The 19,544-nt window shown below is 33.3% G+C and overlaps 1 protein-coding gene across 1 annotated transcript; it reads right to left on the bottom strand.

The window, feature by feature from the left end:
• Positions 1-1,302: 1,302 nt before the first annotated feature.
• LOC121116100 (solute carrier family 22 member 1) lies at positions 1,303-18,713 on the bottom strand. The gene is made up of 4 exons (XM_040710316.2): positions 18,545-18,713; positions 5,568-6,098; positions 3,399-3,939; positions 1,303-2,055 (listed from the first exon to the last, which is right to left on the bottom strand). Exons 2-4 carry the CDS (start codon positions 6,093-6,095, stop codon positions 1,610-1,612), a joined length of 1,515 nt encoding a protein of 504 aa, XP_040566250.1. The 5' UTR covers positions 6,096-6,098; positions 18,545-18,713; the 3' UTR covers positions 1,303-1,609.
• Between the last annotated feature and the right edge of the window lie 831 nt (positions 18,714-19,544).

Raw genomic sequence — 19,544 nt, 5'->3', positions numbered from 1 at the left:
ATCTCCATGAACACTCTTGTGAATTTTTTGAAGTGTGTCAATATTCCTGTAGTTGACTGGAATACTCTCAAAATCAGCAAATCTACTTATCCAGGCTTTCCTTGACTCCTTTCTCCACCAATACATCACTGAATCTACAAACATAAAAGAAACCCTATTAGATCTTGTCGCAAGAGACTCCATTTCATTTTGCAAAATATACATCGGGCAACAGGTTGTGCAGATGGACAGCTACTCCTTAAGGGGGATCAAAATCTATCTCAACCACTATCCTGAGTATCAAGGACCCCTGTCTAATATATTATAATTCCACCCTACCCACGGGTTAAAAAAGTGACTCGCTTGTCCACGGCGGGGATCATTATCTATCACCGCCGCTAGGCTGAGTATATCTGATCCCTTTTATAGGACATATAAAGGGTTCTTGATGCTCAGAGAAGCGGTGGCAGTGGGTAATGATCCACCTCTTGAACTTGCAGTTATTTTGCTCAACCCGTGGGTTGGGTGTATTTTGGATATTAGGAGGGATCTTTAATGCTCAGGGAAGTAGTGGCGGTGAGGAAGGATCCAACTTTTGTACCAGTACGATAAATGTGGAAGCTCACCTTAAAAAATCAGTCCGGTCATCAAAGTTCAATGAATTTCACTGCATAACGTAATCATTTGATTAAGTTCCCAGCCCATTGCTTTCAAGTGCTACCGGGTGCGACACAGAAATCTGAATTTTAGTTTATTGGCAAATTTAGAATTACTTGTGAGTTTCTCAGAGACAGACATAAATAATGTTATTTATAACAAAAATTTCATAAGACTCTGTTGACATTTTATTTGTGTATCTTTTTTTTAAGGTATCAAGAAAATGGGGCTTGAACATGACACTCGAGTGAAAATCTGCGGGGCTCCTTGATGCAGAAAAGAATCTGTAGAGACTAACTTCGAGGATGATGATGTGGTCCTAAAACAAGACAGCGTCCTGCCCACACTGCCAAAGTTGCTCGAATATGGCTGAGCAATACCATCAATTTCTAGCCAAAATAAATACACTCCCATATTAACTCTACACCAAACCTTTGAAGAACACCATATGGTAAGTCCAGGAATATACCTTTAGGCACGAAAACATCATGGTTATTAAGGCCATTGTTAACGAAAACTGGGCCGATATGTCCAAATAATACATAAGAAAGCCGTGTAAAGCCTTCAAAAGGCTAACTAAGGGAATATATCTCGTTAAAATAGAAAGTATTGATTATTCATATTTCAAAGGTGTACCCTGTATATTGTGATATGAATAAGAGTCGATTTTAATGATTGAAACTAGCTTTTATTAACTTTTGCATGACATATTAACAAAATTAATTAATTTAAAGATTAAAAACCTAAAAATGATGATTTGATTGATGAGACAAATCTTATGCTTCCTCTATAAAATATCTCTAAACTGTAAAATTTTATAAAATCGCATAAAAAGACGGCATTTCATATTTAACCATATAATAATTGAGTCTGTAATGGTTCGTGTGATCCCACTTAAAACAAAGTTATTTATTGAGGATTTAATAAAACGACTTGAAAAACTACATAGTTATACATAAAATAATATGAGGACTTAGACAAGTAAAGGAGCTTTATCTAATGACTTAGTTCGACCAAAGGATTCGGCTTCTTTAATGGTTTCGGGGATCTTGTAGTGCTTGGTTTCTGGGAAACTAAGTATGAGAAGTCCCACCACCAATGCGCTTATTCCAAATACAATATCCACATTACTTAGTCCATAGTAAAGAGCCAATTTTGCAACATAGGGAGTAAGGATGCTTGCTAAATAACTCCAAAAAGAGCATACCCCAACAGCGGATGTTCGTATTGACGTTGGGAAAAGTTCGATGGTATATAAGTAAATAGTCCCAAAGGCTGAAGCACCACACATTTTACCAATAAATGTCATGGCTATTGTTAAGTAATAATTCTCCAGATCCACTGTTTGAACCAGACACGCAATGCCCATAAAGGAATATGAAAGGCAGACCGTCCATTTTCGACCAATTGTTTTCATTCCTTCAAGTATAATTAATCAGTTAAACGGAGGAATAAATATATAATAATACTAGTCAACATCGTTTTGCTTCAGGATTGAGTTAGTGTGTTTCCTGAAGGTACATTGTATAAGTTTGACCTTATACCTCATGCATTATCTTTCTATCTTAAAATTAGAGACAGCGGATGGTTGTAATACAATTATTGCAAGCTTTTGATAGTAAGGAAATAACATTGTAAAGCAAATAATATATTATTCGAGTAGGAGAAAAGAGATCTCGACTCAATCGATCACAATTCCTCGAATAAGTTTACACGTAGAAATTGAGTAAATGACAAATTTTACAGTTTTACAAATAAAAATATTCAAACGTCGATGACTTTTATGTTTATATTATTTGATTTGCAATTAAAATTATAGCCAATGGTTCATTAGTGTGGCCCGTGATATTATTTATTCATCTCAAAAACTGTTGAGAATACAGGGCCTACAGAGATCAACCTTTCATTACGCAGGGGTTCGCAGGGGATGGGCTGGACGGCCTTTACTTTATCCCACAAAAATTAATTTTTTGTAAACAACTATGGATTGGAATTTTTTTATTCAAAAATTTAACTAATTGAGAATAATTGGGGATTTTTGATTTTTTTTTCCAAAAAAAATTAATTTGCTGTGAAAACCTATAGATTTATGAAATTTTTTTTCAGAAAATTATCTATTAAAATTTAGTTTTTGATTTTTTTTTTTTTCCAAAAAAAAGTAATTTTTTGTGCACAACTATGGATTTTGATTTTTTTTCCAAAATATTTAATTATTTGAGAATAGCTATGGATTTTTTACTTTTTTTTCTTCAAAATAGTCGATATTTGAAATTTAATTTTTGGATTATTTTTCAAAAAAAATTCTAAAAACCAAGCTATATTAGTTTGTCAAATTTTATTAGGACTGCAATCCTTTTAGACCGATCCAACACTAACCGTCACGAAAAATAATATATATTTGCATTATAATGAATAAATGAATATTTTTGCAAGATATCTGCAAATGCTCTGAATACATATCTAATCTATCTTAATAAACCATCAACATTCTTATGAAAAATTCCAAGGGCCCGACAGTTAAGGACCGATAACACCGGTTTTTAAGACTGGACCAGATAAAGACAATTATTCAAGTCAAATTAGACCACCATAATGCATGTAAAAAAAAAATGATAAAAAAATCACACCCTGGAGTGCATAATTCGGTTTATACAGATTATTTTCATGTTTCTCAGAGTAAAAGCAATCCGGAACATCTCAATCCAAGGGTTAAAAAAAAGTTGAAACTTTGTTATTTAGTGTAATCAAGAATGTATACATACCCACATATGAGAAAATATTCCCTGGAAATTCTGCAAGGGAGGCTAAGAAAAAATTTAGATAGACGTCTCCATATAAGGCAGTTGAGTGCAAGGTAATTCCATAGTATAATAATGAAGCCACAAACCAAGAGTAGTATAAGACAATTGAGCGAAATCTCAATGAAGGGCTATAAAGTAAATCCCAGAAGGAGTCCTCCTTTGTAGAAGCATGTGATTCCTCCAGATGAATTATTTTAAACTGGGACAAATTCTCAGGAAAAGTCCGACCATTCACCCGGGCTATTTTACGCAAAATTATTTCGGCTTCTTCATATCTCTTCTTTGATAGCAACCACCTAAAGCTTTCATCTAAAAATGGGAAGTATACCAGGGTTATTAATGGGGGCACAGCAGTAGCTATCACTATGAGTTTCCAATCACGCAACCACCAAGCCGTTCCTGCTAAATTACAAAATCCTAAGGCAAGGAACATGTTAAGCAAAACTGCCACAAAGACACGATGATTCTTTCCAACATTTTCAACAGTGAGAACGTGTGATGTCTATAAAAAAATAAGTAAAGCCATAAAATAAAAGGGCAATTGTGCTCAGGGCCGATTTTTGGGGGACAAAAACTTGAAGCTCGCTCTTTACTATGGACCCCTAAAAAAAGTAAATAAGTAATTATTTTTAAAAAAAACCCGTCATTTTATGAAATAAGTAAAGAATTACGTAACATATGGATAAAATAAATCACGCAACCTCTCAATTATAACCATTAGTACTTCCATTCAATGAATTATTTTATTTTACCGTATAGGTGAAATATGAATCACTTAATTTAAAGTAATCTATAGATGATAATAATAAGTGTTGTATCAGTCCAGTCTTAGGACCGGTCCTATCAGTCCTTGGGTCCGGATATTAAAATTTTTCATCCTTCGAACTGTCAGTACTATAATTGATTGTGAAAAATAAAATAAAAAAGTTGAGGGACGTCATCATGGAACGAACTTTATAAGTTTTTAGGACTGATATGCAGAACTAAACTTGACATGATTGCAGTCTTAAGTTCTAAATAAGGACTCACACAACAATAATGATAACTATGTTATGGATACTCCCCCAAAAAATGTATTTGTACGACGAAATTTAATAAGAAGTCCTTCTTCCATACTCACTAATAAAGGAAATATGGGATTGAAGTTAGATTTGTAAGGAATATAAGAAAACTCTAAATAAAAAATTAGCTCTTTCTTCAAAATAATTAAATCCTTTTTTGGATAAAATCTTTCAGCTTTCTATAGCTCAATGATTAATTGATTTTATCAATAATGAAGGTTTTCAATGGAGGATGGGATAAGACTGCGTTCATGATTCATCACTTTTTAACAAAAATTAATTCATCCCTTCTCACGTCCTTAACTTTATTGTATCACAAAACTTAGCCCCAAAAAGAAAAGGCCCAAAATCATCTGGTAGTTAGTCAACTAGGTCAACCATGCCAACTGTTATTTATCTTTTAAGTCCTCTGGACTATCATTGTCATACTAGCTATCCACAATTTTTGAAATGGATTACATATATTCATAATGTTACAATCCTAAATAGTATTTTATTCGATACTGTATAATACAATGATTAAAAAAACGTATCTATACATTTTTATTTGTATATGATAGCCAAAATTTATTCATATAAATAATAAAATTGCCAATTTATATATGATATGTACATGACGAGTGACCAAAAAGAAATTATATTCCTGTCCTTTTGGAAACGGAGCTTAATTATAAAATAGCTTATTACGTCCTTTATTTTAAAAAAAGAATACATTATGAAATAGCCATGACGTAGCCAGTGAGATGTGTGAATTGACAGCTGATAACAAAATAAATAAGGTATTTCTATGTTAGCGAGGTAAAGCCATGTTCTACAATTGTTATTTTATGGAATAATTATTTATTAGTTATTTACAAAGGTCTATCAACGAGGTTGCATGTCTATTGTCTATCCTGATCTTAAGTAATCTATAAATAAGCACACAAATTATTAAAAAAGAGTGTCTGCGAATATAAGTTTTCTTTGAAAAAAATAAAAAAAAGGTCCCCGCAATGTTTTTTAAAAGAAGGAAATAAATAAAAAGGACCCCCTCATGCTAAAACCAGCCCTGTTTGTCCCTAGATCTAACCTGAAATAATCCAGACTCCCCAATGCCAGCCAAGAACTGGAAAACCAAATACAGATAAAAATTTGATACGAAAGCGGAGAGTGTCCCACATATTCCCAAAATAGAGATGGACAGAACACAAGCTAATTTTCTACCAAAAGTAGAAGCGATTACTCCAAATGAAAACCCTCCCACAAGAACTCCACCAAATACCATGGACTGAGCAATGGGCAACCAATGACTCTTATTGCACACAAGGTTCCACTCAGAAGCAATTGTGGATTTATACACATTTTGATTAAATACAAACCAATCCTCTTTACAATGACATGGGCTCCAATTCATGGTCGTGGAATTAAATACATTAGCATAGACATCATCAGAGTAACATTTGAAGTCCGGGACGGCTGCAGTAAAGGCCATAGATAAAATGAAGCTCGAAGTAAACGTAACAGGGAAGAAGTACAGTATGGAGTGGATGATTTGATATGTTCCAAAATTCCCAACTTCGTTGAGAATGGCTTCTGCATCAACATCATGATCCAGCATTTTCTATATAATTGTAATAATAATATTAATTAATTAGAATCATTGTTCATTTATAAATCAATAAACATGGGTGTAAAAAAAAAATGGCTGTTCAATCAATATTTGCTCTGGATTAAGAATGACAGAAAGTTTATTAAATATATATGATTACTGGGTAGTCCATTGAAATCTGAACACTTACTAATTCAATCATGAAGATTCAGGGATGGAAATTAATTCATATTTCCATTTATTAAGCCATACACAATTAGTTACAATACAAAGTAGAACTGAGTTCTCTAACTTACGTACAAGTCGAGAAAATGACTCTTGAACGTGATCGACGAATTATCATTTGCGTACTCCAAGCTCACTGTCTACGCTGTCAACAAGTATTAAATGTTGCCGAGGAAGAAGGGCTCTGCAAGAAACCCATCTCCTCTGTTGCAAGACTCTCACACGCTGGTGTAGTCCTCTGTCATGGAATCCCAGTGCTGGCTGACAGTGACTTTGAGGGCCTCGGTGTTTGGATGACGGGACACTGCTGGCCTTTCCCTCGACAACCACCTAAAAAGTCTTGTAGAGGAGGTTGGCATCGGGCTGTAGGGGATGGGGACAAAAGTTCCGAAAAAGAATTCAAAAGACTGAATTGAAAAAAGTCTTGCAACAAAGGCCATGGGTTTCCTTCATTACTGGTGTCAAAAGTGGCCTCTCCACCCTCACGAGGCTCTTTTCACCTTCCTTTTTTATAGCTTTCTGGACAGTCTGTTCAAACTTGCTGTCGGCGTAGACGGTGGTCCTGGAGACACTCAACTACATTGTGTGCGCGAATGGAAATTCGTCAATTCCGTTCAAAGTATCATTTTCTCAACTTGTACGTAACCTAGAGAGCTCAGGTTTGTTTCTTTTTGTAAATAATTATTTATGCTTTAATATATTACTTTCAATCACTCAATCTTCATTAATGATTGAATTAGTAAGTGACCAGATTTCAATGGACCACTCGGTAGATCTAATAATGCATATTAAACCCGCACAGCAAGTTTTTTCTTGTATTTTTTCTTGATGTTCTTACGCTTTTTTATTAACGCTATCTCGAAAATAATTAGGAGTAGATAGAAAAGGTCTATAATCGATTGGACGGTGATTATTTATAACAACACTGTACATAAAAAAGTAATTGGAATTTCGACTCTTTTTTTTAATGACTATCAGACGAGCAATATCATAAATAAGTAAAATGTATCTTTGAAAAGAAGTAAAATGTATCTTTGAAAAGAAGTAAAATGTATCTTTGAAAAGAAGAAAAAACACATAAAAATCATTTCACACCGGAATTCTAAGCAGCTTAGGAAAAAAAACAAAACATCAAATAATGACTTAAATTCTAATTTATTTTTTATTTTAATAGGTTCAATATGATTAAGAAAATGACATAGACATAAAAATGAATGAACTACAAACATTAATTAGGGCAGTCCTCCAGAATCTTAATTGCAGAAGAAAGAGTTTGTTTCATTCCCTAACTATTAAACTTCTTCATAAGCATGATAAAAAAATAGATCTTTTTTTATAAAAAAAAGCATATACTTAAAATAATTATCAGAGCGCCCTCTATGTGATTAAAATCGAGCTATATTTATATAAAATAATACTAAGTTGGGGGGGGGAAAAATAAATTTCATATTTTTCAGTTTGTTTCTATGCCTTATAAGAAGTGTTATAATCATCCGATTTAAGCCAAGTATGCCCCGTTCTGTTTGATAACTGTTGGTAACGAGAATCCAACTTCAAAATGTCCTTCTTGTAGAAACCCTTGCCCCTATTGGCAAAAAACTCTTAAGACACTCAATTTTCAAGGGACTCTATTGTGGCCAAATTTGTACCCCTGAGCACGGTGGCCATAGACAGGAATAGGTGACTTATTACCAAGTTCGTACTGTTGGGTGGATCCATACTAACTTCCCATTCGCACACCTACATCTTCTGGCGCGTCATCAATGATGTGTGCGGTCTGGCGTTGTCTTGATATCTCCTTATCACCAATGCTGGCCACTTTCATTCGATCAGCAGCTTCAAAGGGTGAAGTTGTCCACAGTAGAGGGCAGAATTTAGCAGGTAAATATTTTTTTCGCTCGAACCACTGTTGGGCAACACGAACCGAACGAGTATCAGCCCCGTATACATCTTAAATTTTCTTGGTCGCTTTCGATGCGTTTTCCCCTTTTCGCTAGTAAATATTTGTGAAATATGTCTAATTTCTTCCTTTGAGACCTCAATACTCGACGCACTATAATTCACGACTCAACCAGCCAAGCACAATACTGACCAAAAAGCGTTTGTAGTATACAATGACATCTTTACAACGCCTTATCCTATGAAGCCAATAATGAACAAAATATACTTAGTCATTCAAAAAAGGGCGGGAAATACACAATTACTTTTTCTCCGACCTAATATTATCATTCAAGGAGTTATTATTTTGGTGCAAGACGGGGACTCTCTGTCGCTTTGTTTACAAACTAACATAAGTAAACAATGCTCTTAACACATTGTGTCTCGTAACAAGAGGTAGGAAAGTGGACTTAAGTCCATATTTGTAAGACTTAAGACTTCCATTCACCTCAGAATCAAAGACTACAGACTTGATTTGAATTCATTAGCTAAGACTCTCAACTCGAAATGTATTTTGTACTCAACTCTTTTTGACACTTGGCCCACCTACAGCCCCTTTGACTATACCTTTTGTGTGCATGTCGGGGGAAAGGCCTGCAGTGTCTAAATACCAAGGCCCTCAAAGCTACTTTCAGCCAGCACTGTGACGCCATGACGTGTACCAGGTCTTCCGCCCCCACCTGGAAGCCATCATAGCCGCTGAGGGTGGCTACATTAATGATTAAGAGAGCTCAGACACACATCTACTTATAGTATTAATTTTGTTGAAATTTTATTGTTAATTAACAAATTATATCTTGTTTTAAATTCAAAGTGTTTAGATTTTATTGAACCACTCGGTAGAGAGATAACGGCGTGACCTTTCCCAAGGAATACAAAAAACCTTCCAAAAAGATATCCACACCGCTTTTAAAATAAATTCTACGTAAGAAACATTTATCGCTGACGATAAAGAACGGTTAGTTTACGCTCAAAGGAGGTGGAGCAAAGCAAGGAGGTGCGATAAACGCGGAACAGGAAAGCTGAGAAGCTTCCCTTTAACACATTTAAAAAACATATTATTATTTAGTTTGATTTATTCCCAAAAGATATTTAAATATATATTTGAATGCTACAAATATCTCCAACGATAGACTAGTTTTTCATGGAGACTTAATTCGCATTTAGTGAAGTTGGAAATGAGAAAATCAATTTAAAGTTGGTTCCAAATATTTGTGTTGAGGGGTAAATACGTGAATTACGAAGAGTATATTCGTGGTATATTAGACGAAATGTATAAAATAATTTCATAAATATGTTACTTATTACGATCAAATATGGCCTTTATATCCTAATCCCTGGGATGGATTGATATACCCAAGAAATTTAACTATAGTTTAAAGCAGGGATGTCCAACCTTTTAATATAGTGGACTGCATTGCCACTATAAATATTTTAATGGGCCAAAGAACCTATTAAATTAAATTTCATGAAAAATGGCTTCATAAAAGAATATTTTTATTTCAAATTTAAACCAAATATAAAAGGCCAAATCTAATTTTTGTAGGCCAAACTGCTTCAAAAAAGGCCAATCTGACTAGCCCGTTCAGAGGATATGTACAAGAATATATTTTTGGGGGGGCTTGGTTATTTTTTTTTTTTTTTTGTATTTAAATTTAGCTTCACTGGATAATTTGATCCAATGCCCTTTTTTGCAGAAAATACATCCTTAAAAAAATTCCCCAGAGGGATAATTTTTCAAAAGTTCCTTCATTTAGGAAATATTTTTCAATGCTTGTACGCCTTTGAATGATATTGTGACAATTTTGCTACAAAATACTACTTGAAGTGAGAATGAGTAGTGGATCGTACTTAAAAATTAAGAGGGCCACGGGTATGGCATCCCTGCTTTAAAGCCTTCATTTGATATATGGGACTTTTTTGTAGTTCCAATCAAATGGACATTCATCAAATATAATCTACTGATATCTCATCTTTACAATTTTTTAAATGTAATTTGTAAAATTGAGTAATTGAAACTGGATTTATTATGGAGAAACCAACATTTGTAAGACCTTTGAATAATCGTCAATAACTAATTACTAGACTTAGGATTTGTGAGTGATCCCTCAATCAATTGCTCACTTTGAACTTTTTGGAAAAATTGCTAATTTTTCTAAACTGGTATGAAATAAATAAAGATAGTTTGCATACTAATGATGTTTTTCGAGTGAAAAACATCTCTTTTTGGAGGTAAAACTATGTACATGATGCAGTTAGGGTTATGATTACGTGATTGAATATGTGAAGGAGACTTATTCCGAGAACAGCCAATTAGACAAACGTGAAATTTGGAGCAAAATTGACTGTTGAACAATACCCCTTGAATCTTGCCACAAAGGAGAAAATTTTTGCACCAAATTCCGATGTCCTGATCTTCTATAAATGCAAAATAAAATATAATTATGAAACAACACTAGTCACTTTAAATTAAGTTTCTACAATTGTATTTTTCTTTCAATATAAATTGCTCAATTTTGATATTTTGGGTGCTCATTTTTCATAATTTTAGGATTCTTTTTTTTTTCATTTTGGTCAAAAAAATCGTACAAAAATCCTGAGTTTACAAATTACCTAATCAACTGATCATCCGCAAGTATAAAATAAGATATCTTGCAAAATAAATTATGTACCTTTTTGTATAAAATAACCATCCCGTTCAAACCTCTCATACCCAGGTTGGATCCATAATTCAAAGACTCGCAACGCGATAAAAATATTCGAGTAACTTATAAGTAAATACTTGAGGGAATGTTATACTGAACTAAAGAAAGACTGTAAGCCCTATAAATATTACAACTAGTGATGAAAATCCTATGTGCAATGGGCATGTTAAAAGAAAAGAAACCGAAAAACCACATGGTAACCCTGATAATTCAAAGAATGGTTGGGAGGAGATAAAGAATAATACTCATGACGTTTCATTAGATCAGCTACAATCAGCTGTGACAGGAGAGGAAGGATATAAAAAAGGACATTTGCTCCGATGTCGATCTCCAACAAGCACTTACAATTATAACTCCACAACAAATCCTGAGGATTACGCTCCATCTTTTATGAGCACACACGAAGGTTCAATCAGGTTTTGAATTTACATAATTGAACCTATTTAGGAATGGAGGTTCACTACTCGGGGAATTGAATAACAATCACAACTGCTAAGGAAAATAAAATTTATTCTTCAGATTATCAATTAAAATTGATTGTAACCATGGACTTGAAATGAGCCCAGAAGAAATCAGAGAACTCAAACTGAACTCAATGAATATATTCAAGGACTGCAACTTTGAGTAGTACTCCGTTTGACTTGTATTAGAATGACTTTTCCCCAGCTCTGCAATACATAATATAGTCATAATCTGACTATCCCTGGCACCCGGTATTGGAGGTGATTAATAATCAAACATTAATAACGTCAAAATATACATCTTTTATGAGGTAAAAAGATGTATACATAACAAAAATGATGATGGTTTGACAGAATGTTAAATTGAATTTATCTCAGTATGAATTATGAATTCCTTCACTTTAACAAAATAATTATCATTTCCCCCCGATGGGAACTTCTCAAATTACATCCATCCTACGATCATAATGCTAATATTATCTTTACTGATAATCCTCCTTGCTTTGAGGAAGTAAAAGACACAAGGGGAAGGAGCTAAAACGATATTCATAATATAATGTTTGAAAACAAGCGGATATACATATTATATCAGTTTCAAGCCATCTTCTTCAACATCTAGAGACAAACGAAGGAGGAGGAAGGAAGGAAGGAAGAAAGAAAGAATTCTTTAAAGCTTACTTGGGGGAGAGACGGAGAAGAAACACAGATTGTAAATATATATCGTTGGGGATGGTGTTGAAAGATATAACCTCCGCGTACTAAAATAGTAAACGGGGCTATAGAAATAGGAAGAAAAAACACGAAAATATCATTTTTGAAAAAAATACAACAAAATATATAATTATGGGGAATACAGAGTGGTCCATTAAAATCTGAACACTATGAATTTTAACCTTCAACAAGATATAATGTATTAATTAACAATAGAATTTCAACAAAATTAATACTAAAATAAATGTGGGTCTGAGTTCTCTTAATCAAATCATTAATGTAGCCGCTCTTAGCGGCAATGATGGCTTACAAGCGGCTGCTGAAGGCCTTGCACCTACTGTTCCAATCTGGTTTTCAGTCAGTGGCGTTCGATTTCGTAGCGATGACGGATACTGTAGTCCTTCCCTCGACATACGCCCCGAAGCTGTAGTCGAAGGGGTTGGGATCAGGGTTGTAGGGAGCCAAAAGTGTCAAAAAAGAGTTAAAAAACAAACTCAAAAGACTCTTTTGAGGACATGGATTTCTTTCATTGCTGGTGTCAAAAGGTGCCTCTCTACCCTCACAAGGCTCTTTCCACCAACTTTTTTCAAAGCTCTCAAGACATAATGGTGTGAAATCCAAAGATATCTTGCATAGACCCTCTTGGACTAAACGAAATTGGTCTGGTCTGTATTCTTGAACTCCTACGGATCCAGTTTGGCCTTTTTGACAGAGCCGTTCTTCCTCTCCAACGTTTCGAACTTGCAGACGCCGCAGACAGTGGTCCCGGAGACCCCCGATTGCTTGGAGTGCACAAATGGAAATTCGTAGATCAAGTTCAAGAGTCATTATCTTGACTTGTACGTAAGCTGGACATCTCAGGTGTGTCTTGTTTAGTAGCTAACTGTTTATGCCTTAATTTCTTGAAAGATGAACTATTTTCAATATCTTAGCCTTCAATAATGATTGAATAGTAAGTATTCAGATTTCAATAAACCACACGGTTCACATTAGACTGTTTCATTTTTGGGCAGAAAACCCTTTTCTGCAATTTCTCTGCAAATTTAATCAGGCTTGTAGCCTGATGAAGATGGCCTGGGAAGTCTCATATGTGCTAAAAACCCCAAATGAAAAATATCATAGTAATGGCCCGGACAGAGTTTGACCTCGAGAAGATTGACCCATATTTCTTGGATTACTAGGAAAAAGTTGATACCGAGGACTACTACCAGATTTGGAGGAGATCTAACAGTCCTAATGTACCAATCCTAAGACAAATTAAACCCGACTACTTAACAAAACTTGTACCCCGATGAAAATGGATTGAGAAGCCTCAAATATTGGCTGTCCCTTTTCTGATTGCAACCAGTAGGCAATTTTTTTTGTACATGAACAGCAATAATATTAATTAATTCAATGAAAACCTATCTACAGGAATTAGAGATCAAGAGAGTTCTTAAAAACATAACTGTACATAGAAGGGAGATTGGACCAAGGGATATTTTTTTGAATTTGATAAGGGAACTGAAAAATTGACAGATTCAGAAATTACAGGTCCTCTAATCTACAAAAATACAATATATGAGATCAGTAAACAACAAATGGGAATCAATGGGCGGAAGGGCTTTTGTTAGGGGAATATCGCATGCCATAAATTGTAAAAGACTGGACTTTAGGACAGACAATGGTTTTTCTTTGAAATTAAAAAAGAGATCCCGGAACATTTTTTCTCAGAATGTATCATAATATAAATAGCGTGTATCTTTATAAATTTAAAAGTACGGGACTCCCTAACTAGTTGATATTTTGTATATAAGATTTGTGGTATGAATTAGATTTATAATTCCATGATTTAATAAAAAAAAAATTATGGAAGGAAATTTTATATTGTAGTAGCAAAGGGTTACCACGCGTTGCTCTGGCCAAGGAAGGAGCGGGTAATCACATTGACAATGCTCAATGCGATTGACTTAATTTAAAAAAGTGTTATAACATATCAACATATGTACATGAACAAATTTGTCAGGAAAAGTAGTCTAGTTATGTTTTTTTCAAAAAATTTATAAAAAGAAATTTGCAAAAAACCTATATTGCACTAATGTTGAAAAAAACAAACACGAGTAATTGATAGCATTTATTGGCATTGTAAAAAAGAACACAAAACTACCAAGAAAAAATTTCTCGTACTGGCAAAAATAAAAAAGTTAAGGAGAAGAATGTCGAAAAAATAGTCCTCAATAATAACTGGTTCAATTTTTCAAATATTGAAGAAATTATTTATTACTATATTCCGTAAATTGGCAATACTATATCTGTTAATATTTAAATTTGATGTCCAAAATGCATCATTTTGGTGGCATTTCTTTTTAATATTGAAAATTGAGTTTTGATGAAAAAAAGAGAAAACAATTGAAAAATTATTCAGAAAATGACTAATATGTCATTTAAATATCAATTTTTAAGTGTTTAATTTATATGCAAATAAATCTCCAGATAAATTTATATTCCTATCTACGAATCCAATATTTCATTGAAAATAATTTTATTTTTTTTGCACATGAAAAACAAAACAAAAAAAAACTGCAATTTTCACCAATTTATTTTCTTTTCAATAACTTTTTCGATTTTGAATAAATTTAGAAAAAGCTCTGATTAGTATTATTACTTTTGAAATGTCAGTCACAATTTAATTTTTAACTTGCCCCCTATTTAGTCTCCTTGAGCCAAAAAAAAAAAAAATTATTTATTTTTATCGCATCCCCAAAGATTGGCATCACCGCCTTAGCCTTACCAGGTTCAATTGAGGCACCCATGCAAAGTTTCAGCCTCCTTTTTTGGGGAACGAACTATGCCAAATTTTTCCTTTGGACCGGTCTAGACCGAATTTTTATATAAGACCGGTCCAGACCAAGCTTTTTGTTGGACCGAACTAATTCGATCGCACAAAAAATATAGCAGTCTCAGATCGGTTTAGGAATTCCAGACTGAAAGCTAACACTTATATATATAGATGATTAAGAAAAGTTGAAGTAGAACAAAGGTAAAAAAAAAATATATTGACCCAAAAACGGGTCAGCCTAATGAGTATACGTATTACATCCATCAATAAGTGCCGTTCTAACCCTTCAAGTACAAAATAATAAATATTATAATGTAGTTTCATTATCTGTAACAATTAATCTAAGTATGTAGCATATTTTTTCGATTGAGATCTTTTTAGAACAATGAAAAAAATTATTTTCTTCTTCTAAAGAAATAAGTAAGTAGTGCTTATCAGATTATATACAATAACATTATGTAAAACAAACACACAACTTATGATAAGAATACAAGTTGCATTGAAATTCTACAACAATCATTTCATTTTTCAAATACATGTAAATAAATAATTATGTGTCAGAAAAGCATTTAAAAATACACTTAATCAATGTCTAGAGCAGTGTTTCTCAGCCTTTTTAACACTACTGAGCCTTATTGCATTTTTAAATTTCCTATGGAATCTCTTATCCATCATTATTAATTTAAATTGTGCGTATTTCTTAGTTGATCCGCTTTTTTGGAATTAGTAATTTAACTCCTGAGTAATGAACAGTGATGAAAGTCCTGTGTACAATTCGTATCTCAAAACTCCGCAGTAAATCCTCAGGGTTACGCTCCATCTTTTATGAGCACCCACGAATGTTCAATCAGGTTTTGAATATAATTGAATGTATTTAGGAAAGGATGTTCACTACTCAGGAATTAAATAATAATGTCAAATACCAAGGAAAAGAAAATTCATTCTTCAGATTACCAATTCTAAAAAAAACGGACCAGCCTAAAAATTCACCGAATTGACATTCCTGGTAATGAACTTCTTTACTACTACATTCAATTAAATTCTAAGTCGGATTGAACATTCAAGCTTACTAGAACTCACCCATGGACTTCTTTGTTTGTAGCGTAGGTAATAAATATGTATATCAAAGATCCTCTTAGATATTTAAAAAATGGAAAGTAATTTCAATAAATTGTGCTGGGTTTCATAGTCTTACGTCAACAAGAAGGTTGATGAATTTCACATGAATCGCTCCTCTCTATCAAAAAGTATTATTTTAATCAATCCAAATTACAGTTAAAAGAGGGAAAAAATTTACCATCACAAATTCAAAAAATCCCATATCGGGCCTAAATAAAGTGTTACAAATTATATACAGATTCTAAACTATAGAAAACACACTTGAGTATCCCAATTTATCCCAGACAGTTGAATAAAATCATCATAACTGATCGAAATATGCCAAAGGATTTTGAGCTGTATATATAATAAACGAAGTAAAAAAAACTAATATGCACTTTCCATTGAATTTTGTTCAAGATTGTTTTTATGTTAACAAAATCTATATAGATATATTTAAACCCTAAAAAATAGAAAATTATCATAAGAAGAAATAGAGTATTTTCACTGACATCACAATTGAAGGAGACACCATTTTGAGGGCTCAAAGTTGAAATGTTTACTAGATAAAATGGACAAATTTCCAATAAATCTTGATAAAAATCCATCAAATGACTTAATGAATAAAATAAGACAAAACACTTGCATTGGATACTACTTGATGCCAATGATAAAGAGTGATATTTGAATTGAATCGAAGTAATATGTACTGAAAATCCCATCAAAATAGGTAGATTTATACAATTATTACTATTTCGTGATCTATGAGGGACGAGAAAAGTTGGATAAGTAGAGGAAAATATCCTATTAAAATAGTTAATTTGTATCTACAACACAGAAATAAGGTTGTATAACGATGTAATAAGATATTTTGAAACCATTTAAGAGTCAGATATATAATAAAAACAAGGGAATTCAGCGTTAAAAAATTTATAGACAGTAAGGGACTGTCCATATATTTGTTGATCCCACTTTGACATTCAATAGTTTACTATTTCCTTCATATAAATAATAAAAGGATTTTCATTGCTATAAAACTAGGATGTTAAGTCCCACAAAATACCGACATCAACAATACTGACGTCACGCGAAAACGCTCAATACAAGTTGTATTGAAACTATATAACAATAATAAAATTACATTTTTTAAATGGATATAAATAATTAGTAGTGGGGTAAGAATTTAGTAAAATATACTTGAACAATGTGCTTGAACATTGTATTGTATTTTTCATGGGGACCCATTCAAAACAAAAATATTACAGAGACAGATCTGATATAGATATTTAGATCAAAATGGAATACAGTAGTACTACAAGGTGGTCCAGATAAATTGGGAACACTTTCAAGGCTTATAACGAACGAACTAAATGAGCAATGAGGCCTGTGCCAAGTATCATTCGTCTGTGAAGGCCCTGAAGAAGTCCATTATCTGCAAAATGACAAAGCTGGATGCGCACAGACACCCGTGCCTGCCAATGCATCCGGCGATGTGTGGCCAAGGTTATCAAGACGGATATCATTATAAACCATTGAATGTCATTAAATGTAGCTTTCAAATAATAATATAATTATGGTTTTATCCCCTCTAGTTTGTTCGTTATAAGCCCTTAAATATTTTCCCAATTTATCTGGATCACTTTGTAGTGTGACTTCCACATAATTTTGATTTCAAAAATGGGCCACTTCAGACAAGTGCCTTCTGCATTTGAATGTAGAAATAAGGAGCTCAAGTGTCCTTAAGATTAAAAATTAAAAGACTCACGGCACAAAGCCATCAATGTTTTAAAACCGAATCATTCACAATTGAATCAAGAAAATTAAGTGCAAAATGATCGTCGAACACTATCGCCTCATTTCCTATTTGAACCATGAATATAGAGATATAAAATGAAGGATTTAAGTATAGTGTTGTCGTTTCTCCACAATCCACAATCATTCAAGAACGAACTAATTATGGTCGAATCACGAGGTATGACTCTATTTCTACATAATCTTTTCTTAGTATATGACATTAATTTAAATCAATTACATATCCTGAGTAGGCATCAATGATATTATAAACTTAATAACCTGTAAAAAGTAAAAAAAAAATATAACTTCGGCAATTTAAAAAAGTAAAATATTTTTTTTAATATTTGCGTCTCAAACTTCATTTCACACCTAGAAAGAAGAATTTATGACTTAGAATAATAATGAAGTAAAAAAAAAAAGAGTAACATTTGCCTAAAAAATTATTTATAGGCAACTATTCCAATCGCTTAGCAAAGGTATATACTAGATACAGAAACAGGGGGAAGTCATAAGAATTATTACGTACAACTGGGTGACTCTTCAACTAACAACATGGCAATCATGTGTTGAAGAAGCAACTTTGTTTTCGAATAGAAGATACACTCAACCTTTTAGACATCCCAATCCCGTATTTAAATAAAATTTGCTTCATCATCCATGGACAACGAAATAATCAATATTATATATAAAAATGTCAAAAAAGCTCACCTAAAATCCCTGGACACGAAGCGACTCTTCTCTTCCTTCTTTTGAATTCTTCTTGAAGTGAGTGAAACAATTTGTGCTGCCAATGGACGTCATTATCCCTTAATAACTGAAGTGGAGCATGCCACGTCTGCCGAAAATTTGTTTATTCCCTTGTGGTTCTTATTGTTATAGCCTTAGAAACTCGCTTATCGATTCCTTATTAATCAAAAAAACGAAAAATATAAAGGCTTATCTTGCTCCATATCATTTTGTATGTCGGTATTGTTAATTTCTCTTTGTCATCACTTGATGATACTCACTGATGACATGAATCAATCTGTGAGATTTTCACAATAAGATTGATTGATATATACTTTAACGCTTAGAGATCTTTTATATATGGGAAATTGACCATATCCGCGTGATATTAACTCATCTTTAAAAGAATATAATAGGGTGACCTACTGTTCTTTTCCCCCGGACGTCAAGTTATCTTTTTACATCCTGTCCGGGGGATGTTTTTATTTATTCATTAAGTGTTCGGTTTTATGAAGAATAAACTGTACACGTTAAAAATCGACTTAAAATTTGGAAATAATAGGTTCGAGAAAAAGTAATTTCGTATCTTTCGCTATATTTTAATGCTATATAACTATAACAAGTGTAGCAATCATCCCATTTAAGCCAAGTATGCTCCGTTCTGTTCGATAACTTGTTTGCAAACGAGAATCCTACTTCATAATGCCTTTTTCTTAGAAGCTCTTGTCCGTTTTGGCTAAAAAATCGGAGAACTAATTTTCACAGCCCTCTATTAAGGGCAAACTATTTGTACCCCCACCCATCTTGGCCATATACACTTTATGACAGGTCTGGATGTAGGATGGATGCATAAGAACTTCCCATCCAAACTCGTGGAGCTTCTGGCGTCCCATCAAAGATATGGAAAGCCTGCTGTTGTCTTGATGATGTCTTGTTACCTCCAATTAACCAATTCTTGCCGCTTCTATTCGATCTCCAGCTT

Source organism: Lepeophtheirus salmonis, chromosome 4 (assembly GCF_016086655.4).
Source record: "Lepeophtheirus salmonis chromosome 4, UVic_Lsal_1.4, whole genome shotgun sequence".
Lineage (NCBI taxonomy): Eukaryota > Metazoa > Arthropoda > Copepoda > Siphonostomatoida > Caligidae > Lepeophtheirus > Lepeophtheirus salmonis.
This window is presented reverse-complemented; position numbering and strand designations above follow the sequence as displayed.